The 11,668-nt window shown below is 38.0% G+C and overlaps 1 protein-coding gene across 1 annotated transcript in view; it reads right to left on the bottom strand.

The window, feature by feature from the left end:
- LOC134671418 (arylalkylamine N-acetyltransferase 1) overlaps nucleotides 1–5,760 on the bottom strand; it is a 50,597-nt gene extending 44,837 nt beyond the window's left edge. The window contains exon 1 of the mRNA XM_063529273.1: nucleotides 5,556–5,760. Coding sequence (XP_063385343.1) covers nucleotides 5,556–5,639 — 84 coding nt within the window. The 5' untranslated portion in view covers nucleotides 5,640–5,760. The remainder of the gene's footprint in view (nucleotides 1–5,555) is intronic.
- Between the last annotated feature and the right edge of the window lie 5,908 nt (nucleotides 5,761–11,668).

Here is an 11,668-nt window from a genome sequence, read left to right on the forward strand (position 1 = left end):
ATCCGAAGTCCGAGAATATACCTCCTGGTTGACATATTTCGTAACTACATTTTACTTCTGTATTGTTTAAAAACATGATATTATGGCATGGCAAGCATCATTATGTCAATTGTCCCATCATAGGAGGTATGCAGTTTTACAGCTCCTATAATGGGATTGGGCCAAATACCACTATTTTTTTACATCTGTGGAGTCACAACATAGTGAGTTGTATACCTTATCTCATGATAAATGCAATTAAAAAAACACATTCTAGTTTTCATCAAGTATTAATTAATAAAAATTTAATAAATTAACTCACCTCTCTTAGCGAAGTTGTTAAGAATTCGTAGTGGTATTTTTTTTCAGTGACACGACAACTTTTGTGTTGACGCCAATTTCTTAAAAGATAACCGAATTTAATAAAAATTTAAATATGAACAGCTCTAGGACTCTTATTTATGATAAAAATATATCCAGTGTTTATAAACTACTTTTAGATACTTATTTTAGAGGAATTGTGGTTTTTTGTCCCATTACTGGTTCCACGTCCATTATAGGGTCCACTACTATAATCCACTAAATATTCTGGGTTTTTTCTTATTAGATAATCATTAGTAGGTTTAATTTGATTGGTTTCCAGTAGCCTATAAAGCGTTAAATTGGCCAATGATTCATCCGGTTCGAAGCCGAGACTATGATGTTTACTGTTAAGTTTTTTTAGCTGGGAACTGTGCTAATTATCAACTCTTAGCAAGCAATGGTTCCGCATAATTGTAATACATGTTCTAATGGGTAACGCTACGTCTTACGTAGGCGAACAACGCGCGAACGCGGCGCGGCGCGGCGCGGCGAAATCAATCCTTTGATGCCCATAGAAGTGTCCTACGTAAGCGATCTCGTTGCGAACGCGGTGCGGCGCGATTTGCACGCGAATGTCAGGCGGCGCGGCGCGGCGCGGCGCGGCGGCGGCCGCTTTCGCCGCGCCGCGCCGCGCCGCGTTCGCGCGTTGTTCGCCTACGTAAGACGTAGCGTTATAGTATAGTCGCCGTCAGATATATCGGAGCAGCCAAGGTGCTCAAAAATATGTGAACACGCCTCTATTGTTGAGGAGTTAAAGTGCTCGTTCAGATATTTGTGAACACCTTGGCCGCTCCGATATATCTGATGGCGACTGTACCTACAGTCAGCATCAAACTTACGTGTAAAGTTTTTAATAATTTAAAAGAAATGGCTAATGTGGCTCGATATAGGGAGCATGCATTAACTGTACGGGGAAGCATAGGAGCCCCCTGTTTATCGGCGCGGAATGTCAAGTTTAAGCTTCGGCTTACAAGGCGACAGAACCTACAATGCAGATGAAAACGTACTTAAAACTCTAGAGGGCAGCACTTGGCTTTGGCGTGAAGTGTCAATGTAAAGGTTATATTTCCAATTCAGGCCACAAGATGGCCCTCCAACCATAGAAATATTTTTTTTCACTGCCTTGAAATACTCAGAATAATTGCATAAGTATACTCGCTTGAAAAAAATTGTCCTATCATTAATAGCAATATTATTATTTACTATTAATTGGGTCAAGATTATTAATTAGTAATTATAAAGCTTAATAGTTTATGATATAAATTGGTTTTGAAATTACCACGATACTTTTTTTATATAATTACAGTTAATTCATAAAGTAATTAAATTGTCCTTGATCCAATTTAGCAAGGTGCCAAAGAGAATTTACAAAAAATACAAAGTTCCTTGAAATTTTCTCGGTATTTTTTTCTGCACGTTTATTGCCAAACCATAAGCAGTCATTTATTTAAAGTAAGCAGTTAGTTTTGATTTCTATGACATTTTAAATACACGACGCCTATGAGTGATGTAAATTAAATGAAACAATCGTCAACAGAATACTAAAAATCCCTAATCTGAACGGGAACTTTCCAAGTGGAAACTTGAACAAAAGTTTCCATAAATTTCGGAAATTTCGAGAATATTTCTGTAACTTGCACATTGCTAAACAATTCTTCTTCTTAGGCCCACTTGCATCATCCCACTAACCCGGGGATAAGCGGTTAAACCGTTAACCTAGTGTCACAACGTACTGTTAGTCATGGCAACTCCAGGTTTAACCGGTTAACCCCGGGTTAGTGGAATGGTGCAAGTGGGCCTTATAGTGCTATATCCTATCGGATGTCGGCGATCATCATGCGAAAGTTTTCTCTATTCTTTGCCGTTCTAGAAAGAGTGGCGGCGTCCTTGTTATGGCTCCTCTACACGATGGGCCAACGCCGGCCACTGCAAGCGACGAATTTATGCGTTAGAAGTGATATTGCTATCTCATTCTACCGCATGGCGGCGTCCCTTGGAGTGGCTGGCGTTGGCCCATCGTGTAGAGGAGCCATTACCGGCCCAATCCCTAATATTTTTACTCCATGTTGTTCTAGGTCTTTACTTCTTTTACCTTCTATTTTACCTTCCATTATATTTCTCAGTATGTCGTATTTACTGTTTATGTAGATGTGACCAAAGTAAGGTGTTTTCTTTTTTAGGGTTCCGTACCCAAAGGGTAAAACGGGACCCTATTACTAAGACTCTGCTGTCCGTCCGTCCGTCTGTCAGTTGAAATTTTCACAGATGATGTATTGTTATAACAACAAATACTAAAAAGTACGGAACCCTCGGTGGGCGAGTCCAACTCGGACTTGTCCGGTTATTTTTTATTTATTGTACATTCTAACACAACTAAAATGAAGTAAACAGTGTCTACGAAGCCTTTGGAATGAGTTACAGTTACATTTTCAGTCCGATTAAGATAATGTGTATTGTTATGTCAGCTGCACCAAGTGGGTCAAGTAGTCAATAATCCACAAAGAACAAGCTATTCATTAGATAATGCCGTATACCGGCTGAATGTTATCAACATCTTATCATTAAAATAACTTGAGTTTATGTTTTGTTTTAGTAGCTTTCAAGATCTTAATGTGACTTCGTGTCTCATTAACACATTAAATCGTGCATTCAGAGATAAACAATACAATACTGCAGGCGTATTGGTGGCTTTATTCACGTGATAAAATAACGGTCACTCTTTAACACCGCGGGATAGAAAGTGACGGACATCGTTTTATCACGCTGTCACGTAGACAAGAACGACTATAATATCCGTACAGGATGGCTAAATATTTCGCTGACAGAGAATTTTTAGGAATACTTTTCTTATACTTTCTTTCTTTTATAAAATGTCATAAAAAAGTAGAACTATGATACTTTAACTAAATCTTCAAAATATTCACCTTAAGCTAAGTAAGAGTACACAAATACAAACGTTCGTTAGAATTATAAACAATATGCCGCTGTAAAAAAATGGCTAGGTACGTGTTTTTGAACTATCCGGGATATGATGGTCGTTCTTGTCTACGTGACAGCGTGATAAAACGGTGTCAGTCACTTTCTATCCCACGGTGTTAAAAATGACAGTTATTTTATCACGTGGATAAAGATGGATAAATCCATTCATAATACGCTAGCTGTAACACTTTAATTTATAGGTACCTAATAGGCTTATCTTGCATCGTGGTCATAATGGTCATTAATCTAATTCAATTCCAATACTATTAACTTTGTTCATGTAAAATACACAGTCGGGAAACTATATTATTATTTACGTTAAATCGAATTATAATAAAGGTTCCTAACACGGAACCCTAAAAATACAGGTAACTTTTTTAATTAAATAATTAAATTTCTTTAATGAGACTTGCAAGCGCTCATAGGCTGCGGTGGCCGCTTAACATCAGGCGGGTCGCACACTTGTTTGTCACCGTTGTGGTAGAAAAAAGCCAGGATCGAAAATGAAGAGTTACGAATTCTTTTCTACTGTAGAATACTTACATATATTATGCGATGTGGCCTGTAATACGAGCAAAAAATTTAACTGTAGGCTGTACTCCTCATACTAACCAACATTTGTTCAGCAACTTTTAAAAATAACTTGTGGTTTGATTTTTAATACACTTTAAAGTTTATTCTAAGACGCAATGTATTGCGAATTTTGTTATTTTTAAGGCATGATTAGCATTAAGCAATGTCCATCACAAATGATATGGCATGGCGATGGCGTCCATTGATGATAATATTTATTTTATATGAAAAATAGGAAGACTAAATAAATAATTCATAATTTTTAAAAGTTCTTGATCAAAAGTGTCACCATTTTAGGAGTACAATCTATGTTTTAATTATTTGCTTGTGTTACAGGCCACACCCGGTATATTGTTTGTATAGGTAAGGAATATAGTTGGGCAAACCAATAAAAACCAGAAAAACTATACTCATCTGTTTCTTTTGGGTGCTAGTAATAGTGTAAGTCAAAGATAGTATGATTCCCTTTGTCTATGATTGTAATGAGATAGTCCTTTGACAAACTATATACATATATATAACTATATACTATAAATATATATGATATCCCGGCTGCCCTAACATGAAAGGCGGATGCTAAATGTCAATTATATGTTGCGAATGTCAGCTAGTTCCCTTAAATATGCTTACAATGGACGGAAATGAAGTGAACTATTCACCGGCATAGATATTTTACCCGAGTATAGTTCATACTGCACGAGCCCTTGTTAGGGCCCCCCCACATCTAGCGTCTTTCGAGCGTCGGCGTCTGTCGGCGTCTGGTCAGCGCTATGGAAAATGACGTCGCTGCGCAGTTGCGTCGACGCTGCGTCGACGTTGCGTCGAGCAGCGGCCATAGAATGTAGACGCCGACGCTCGAAAGACGCCAGATGTGGGGGGGCCCTTAGACATGTTGTTTAATTGCAATTAAACGAGGTAACTCATTTGTTTGAACAAAATCTACATTGTTAATTTCTCATGGAATGTTGTCATCGCTTGGGGTAAGAGAAACCGTGCGAGGAAATTTGTATTTTTTTTTTCAATAAAGCCATACGACAATATTAGGCGGCACTTACGATTTTTTTTTATCATAGGTAATAGTGTGAAATGGATATGAAAGTGGATAATGCGAAACAACTTTTGACGGGATAGTAATAATGAAACTATATTGTTGCTTGTCATTATTGAGTCCCAAATTGCAACCACACTGTCAAACAACTTTGTCAGTAGAAAAATGCCGCATAATTTAAATTTTCTATGGGACGATAACCCTTCGCGCCAAAATTTTTAAATTCGCCGTTTTTTTCTACTGACGGAAATGGCTGGACAGCTTCTACCTACTTAGTTATGTATAATAATGTCATCCCACACTTCTTTTTCTTCTGCGTAATAATAAAGTATTCTTTTAAAAATAACAATTACATTGTATTCACACAATTCATATGAACAATGGACAAAATAACATGTTACTAAAATAAGTTTGGTAACTCTTTTCCGAGAAAGTTTTTATACTGTGGGTAGGCAAACAATTCATATTAATAATTACTGAATTTATTTTCTCATTATAGTTATTATGATCCACGATTAAATATTTATAAGGCTGTTTTAAAAGGATTCCCTATATTTTTTAACATTATTGATATACCTTGCAGATGATAACTAACTTAATATAGCCAACTCACCGTATATTTATCAATCTTAGCATTTTCACGTTCGAAGTGGGTGTTCTTCAAGTTCACAATGCTTCTGGCACTAGTAACAGCCATTTTGTCTATTTAAAAAGTATAAAATTAAAAAACAAATCGCTCTGTCACTTTTCGCGCGCAAACGGGTGCGTCTCCCGCGAGCCGGTGGGACCGCGCTGAGATTCGAAATTGGAATGGTTGCGAAACGAGGCGCGCTTCTTTTATATGGTATTGTACTTTGCAGTTTCCTGACTGGACGCGCCCCCGCGCTCCCTTTCATATTCAGGTCGGAACTCAGTAGTACATATTGCACTTCTTTTTTTTTTACTTGTGGGATTCATATTTTAGGATTCCAAGAAATAATTAATCACGTAAAATTAAAGCATATTAATATTTATTCTGACATTACAAGAATCAACATTCGACAGTAGAGGTGACTCCTATGTATTGTTGACTTAGCGGCCTGCTTCGCAAGCCAACTTAGCCAACCGAAAATGGTTCGCCACAAACTAATTGTTGATGTATCATGTAAGATAAACGTACTAGTGCTTGACATCATCATCATCATCATCATCTCAGCCATAAGACGTCCACTGCTGAACATAGGCCTCCCGCTTGGACCTCCATTCGTACCGGTTGGAAGCCACCCGCATCCAGCGTCTTCCGGCGGCTTTAACAAGGTCTAACAAGGGCTAACATAAGGGCTTGACATGCTAATGCCCAATTGATGACACCTTGCTGTCACCTCTATTGACAATGACTTAAGTTTCAAGATGATATGTAGCGGAAGCAGTTATAAAGTTGACCCAAAAATTTTTTATTAAGCTATGAGCTTCATCACATATGTTCCTTGAGTAATTCTAAGCATTTCAAGCCTGGGAGGCAATAAGAAATGTGTGTCTACTCGGATTTGTAATGGATTCAAACTTTCAACCCCTTTTTAACCCTGTTAGGGGATGAATTTTACAAAACGCTGAAATTACTTTTCCTGTCTTTTAATAATATCCCCAAATACAAAGATTCAAGTCCCGCGTTCGAAAATTTTTTTGATATCCATACAAACTTTCAACTCCTTATTCACCACCTTAGGGGATGAATTTTCAAAAACGCTGAAATTAGTTTTCTTGTATTTTAATAATATATCGTTTTACGAAGTTTGAAATTCCTAGCTTAAAATAAAACTTGAACCCCATACAAACTTTCATCCCCTTTTTAACCCCCTTAGGGGTTGAATTTCTCAAAATCGCTTCTTATCTCTTGTACACTTTATAAATGTAATCTAGTGTGCAAATTTCAACTTTCTATCTTTTGTAGTTTCGGCTCCGCGTAGCAAAAATCTCCAACCAAATTTTTCACCTTTTTACGTTTTTCTTGTAAAATTACTATGAAATTGAAAAAACAAATATCAGCAATGAATTCTACGTCTTTGGTTTATACGAAAATGATACCAAACTTGCCCTAGTACCCACCAGGATCAGAGTAGATTTTTTTTAAAGATGATGGATGGCGGCCGTCTTTGTACCCCACCCTCCCCCCCACTTCAGGCTAGAAATGCTTAGAATTACTCAAATATCAGATGTGATGAAGCTCATAGCTTAATAAAAATTTTTTGGGTCATGTATGGCAGCGTTACATAACTGACTCCAGTAATGCACTGAGACCGCGTCGAGCTACGTTTACCTACCTTACATACATAATCAAGAGTGAACAGGCACCTTCTGGGCGAGCTCGCTCCATCGTAGGCCACGTCTACGCCTCGGCTAGTCTGTGGCCATGAGTAAGCCAATTCATAATAAAAAAAAAAAATTGAAATAAAGTTCATCGCATCTTTTGAAAAAATCGTAGGATAACTACCTACCCTCTACTCTCGTTTAATCAAACTTATAAAATGGTAGGTAAAACAAAACATTTCAAAAGGGATCAGAATCGAAGATATATGCTACCATATATAAAATAAAGTCCTCCGCACATCTTAGTAAGCGCTTTCCCGGTTGCATCCCAAAAAATCCGGTTTTCAAAGATTGGTAGGTGCACCGTTTTTAGGGTTCCGTACCCAAAGGGTAAAACGGGACCCTATTACTAAGGCTTCGCTGTCCGTCCGTCCGTCCATCCGTCCGTCTGTCACCAGGCTGTATCTCACGAACAGACAGCTAGACAGTTGAAATTTTCACAGATGATGTATTTCTGTTGCCGCTATAACAACAAATACTAAAAACAGAATAAATAAAGATTTAAATGGGGCTCCCATACAACAAACGTGATTTTTGACCAAAGTTAAGCAACGTCGGGAGTGGTCAGTACTTGGATGGGTGACCGTTTTTTTTTTGCTTTTTTTTGTTTTTTTTTGCATTATGGTACGGAACCCTTCGTGCGCGAGTCCGACTCGCACTTGCCCGGTTTTTAACGAGAGAAACTTTGGAGAATCTTTGATCTGACTCCAGCACGTAGAGGAAAATAAGCTTCATCGACATTAGTTTTCTATCGCAGTTTTCTTTACCGAAGAGAGTAAGCAGTAAGCGCGTTAGGTCACCAATGGGGCTCACGACGACGCAGGACCTATAATCAAGGGGCATAAGGGCGTTATTGTGACAGCAATAAAAAAAAACTTGGCCAAATGCGAGTCAGACTCGCGCAGGAAGGGTTCCGCACCGTCACGCAAAAAAATGACAAAAAGATCACGTTTGTTGTATGGGAGCCCCACTTATATTATAGTTATAGCGGCAACAAAAATACATCATCTGTGAAATTTTCAGCAGTCTAGCTATCACGGTTCATGAGATAAAGTCTGGTGAGTCTGGTGACAGACAGACAGAGAACAGTGGAGTTAGTAATAGGATCCTTTTGCGTATGGGACCCTAAAAACTTGTAAATTTATCTACCTAGTTAAGTTAGTAAGACATGTATATGTAGAGCCAGACCAAGAAAATTCTGCAGCGGACTTGATAGCCCACGCAGTGCAAGTGTTATTATAAACGTCAAACTTCTATGAAGTTACATATGGGCTATCAAATCCGCTGCAGACTTTCCTTGGTCCGACTCTATACTACTTGTAACACGATATTTATTTAGTCATTAGGTCAATTATCATTTAGGTCTAAATAATCCAGTACGGATATGATGGTCGTATTTGTCTACGTGACAGCGTGATAAAACGGTGTCCGCCTCTTGCTATCCCGCAGAGTTAAAAAGTGACAGTTGTTTTATCACGTGTATAAATGTGGATAAAGCGCTCCATAATAGGCTTGCAGGTCTGGTTAATTCAGCCTGTGGCTGGATAAGGAGACGGTTTCAGTTGATTCTTAATTGACCGTAAAATATATTATTACTCATATCACTAATACGTCTTAATCCAGCTTGTATTGACCAATACTACTTCTTTATAAGACAATGCCATTCGAATACCTCTTCAGGGACTTCAGGAATAGTTATTTGTTTTACAAGGGGGCAAAGTTGTTGTTTAACCGCTCGTGCTAATATTGATACCCGAGCAAGTGAAAGATTCCAAAATTGAACCACGAGCGTAGCGAGTGGTTCGAAAAATGGAATCTTAAGCGTTGCGAGGGTTTCAAAGCACGAGGGTTAAACAAAATTTGCCCCCGAGTGAAACACAAAATATTTCACCACACCAACCCGAGGCAAATATTAAATGTAAAATATCATACAAAATCAAACCCAATCAAATCCAAATGAATGTTATTAAATATTTATCACCCATAATCATCATTTAAACGTCAATTCTACTAGCCAACATAAGAAAACAACTCAAAATTTGCATTTGATTACTTTGCCTCACATGTGAATAAAATGCAACTTTGCTATCAGTTCTTGAAGTGCAAAGTAAGCCTTTCCGAGCTGGTGTGGTGAAAATTATTTTATTATGTTATAACTATGTGACCACTGACTAACAGGCCGCCGGACGATATTGGTCTGTCAGTTAGAGCAAAAATTTGACAGTTCCGAACAACTCACCGGCCGATATCGTCCGGTGGACTGTTACTTAGGGTAACATTCCATTTCCAACGACAGCTGCACTACTGTCAATTTTACTATGGAAATTGACAATGACAGCGACGCGTTCAGTACCGGTAGTGCAACTGCGGTTAGAAATGGAATGTTACCATAATGTCAGTGGTCGGCTTAAGTTACAACAGATAAGAATATAAGTGGAAGAGAAACGTCATTTGAGATATTTAATTAACTAATGGGAGAAGTCATAATGGAGTTTGTTTTATCGACCAAATCACGAGACGGTGCCGTATTCGAACTTCAAGATATTCATAAGAGACGACACGTACTAGATCCATTCTAGATACGTTATAGTTTAGATATCAACTAATTCTCTTTTGCAGCGCAATTCGGGCAACCAATGTCACTTTTAAGTTAGATAGAGGAAGATATCTATTAGATGTGAAATCGTTCAAGAGTATCTCCAGAATCGCGCAAATGTCAAATTTGACAGGTCTTAAACATATCTTTATCGTATCTTGGTGATGTCTAAAATATATCTAATAGATGTCTATTTCAAAATCCGAATCGGGCCCACGGTCTGGCTTGAGTTCCAGCCGAGTGGGAAACCAGCATTGTTCGCTAAATAATGATTAGTCTTAATAGGTAATTCTTTGAGTGGTTTTTCCGATTACCAGTTGTAATTTTTATCGATTCTCGTTTCCCTTTTGATGTAATCCTGACTTAAGAGCCAACAGGAGTGGTCATTTCTCCATACAAACGTAGTCCTCGTTTTCCTCCGTGGTTTTTCAAGCTAGAGCAATGATTTTTTCAACACAGATTAATATTGTCAATATCTGTGTCGGACCGTTTTGCTTTTTTTGATATTTTTGTTTTTTAGGGCGCTAGAGCCCTTCAAAAATGGCCAAAATGGCCTAATTGACTATGCCGCAATGAGAGGCGTGGTATTCAAAACTGATATCAATTAGCCAAAAAAGCAAAACGGTCCGACACAGATAATTTCATAATCATTTAGATTTCCAAATTTGGTTACGATTGGTTAAGTTTTGGAGGAGGAAAAAGATGAGTACGAAACCTCGATTTTTGTCATTTTTACGCAGGATTTTTCGCCTCAGCTGCAGTTGTCCCTATCGCACTAATTTTAGGGGCGGAGTCAAGTTTCTAAATACGTACACAGCCAGAAAAGTGATGGGCAATAGTCGACATTTAATGTCGATAATTTAGTGATGTAAGAAGTTATCGATAAACCGTCTTGTGTGAAAATATCTAGATCCTCCTAAGACACAAGGGGTTTTGCGTTGAGAGGGAACACATTTTTGTAGTTACATAGGTACAATCTATTTTGAACTTTTTAATTCTAATATTTCAAATTAGAAATCAAAATCAAAAATATTTTATTGCATGGTTATGGGTTTACAAAATTTTTAGATACAGTCACGCTCCGTAATTGTCGAGCAATTTAAGGTCCTAGCTAGGGAATGCAATCTCGCACCAAGATTGGCGATTCGAGATCTCGCACGAAAAATCCGAATCGAGATTGGGTGTTTCGAGATCTCGATAGTCAGATTTTCGGGATCGAGATTAATATCTCGACGAGATCGAATTTGACAAAGTAACTAAAAATGTGTTATTTTAATCAATTATCTCTAAGAATTCCATAGATATAGACATCGTAAAATCGGGCGTATCGAGATATTCCTAGGAATATAATGAAAAGCCGACATTTCATGATCTGCCTAGCGAACACCAGCCATTTTGCGCAAACCTCAAGGTGTGATATTCTGATATTCCTATAGTCTATAGGCAAATGAAACAAAAGTCGTCTCCTTCACGATTTTCGTCGACATCTCTTCTAAATACCTAAAACTGGTATGGACGTGTTCCTCATGGTCTCCAGAATATGAATAAACCGGTTTTTATTTTATGGAGGGGGGGGGGGACGGGGAACGTGTCGAAAAAAAGGAAGGAAAAAGTGGGCGGCCGACCAGCATTGATATTTGTTCACGTCTTTAGTCCTATGGGACCGATCGGTTCGTGTGAGATGTCGTTTGAAAGAGTATTAAACGTGCAATTATTGTTTTATAATAAACGTAGTCATGACTGTAGTCATTTACAAAATATTTAAAATATATGTTTTTTTACCG

This window comes from Cydia fagiglandana, chromosome 15 (genome assembly GCF_963556715.1).
Source record: "Cydia fagiglandana chromosome 15, ilCydFagi1.1, whole genome shotgun sequence".
Classification (NCBI taxonomy): domain Eukaryota; kingdom Metazoa; phylum Arthropoda; class Insecta; order Lepidoptera; family Tortricidae; genus Cydia; species Cydia fagiglandana.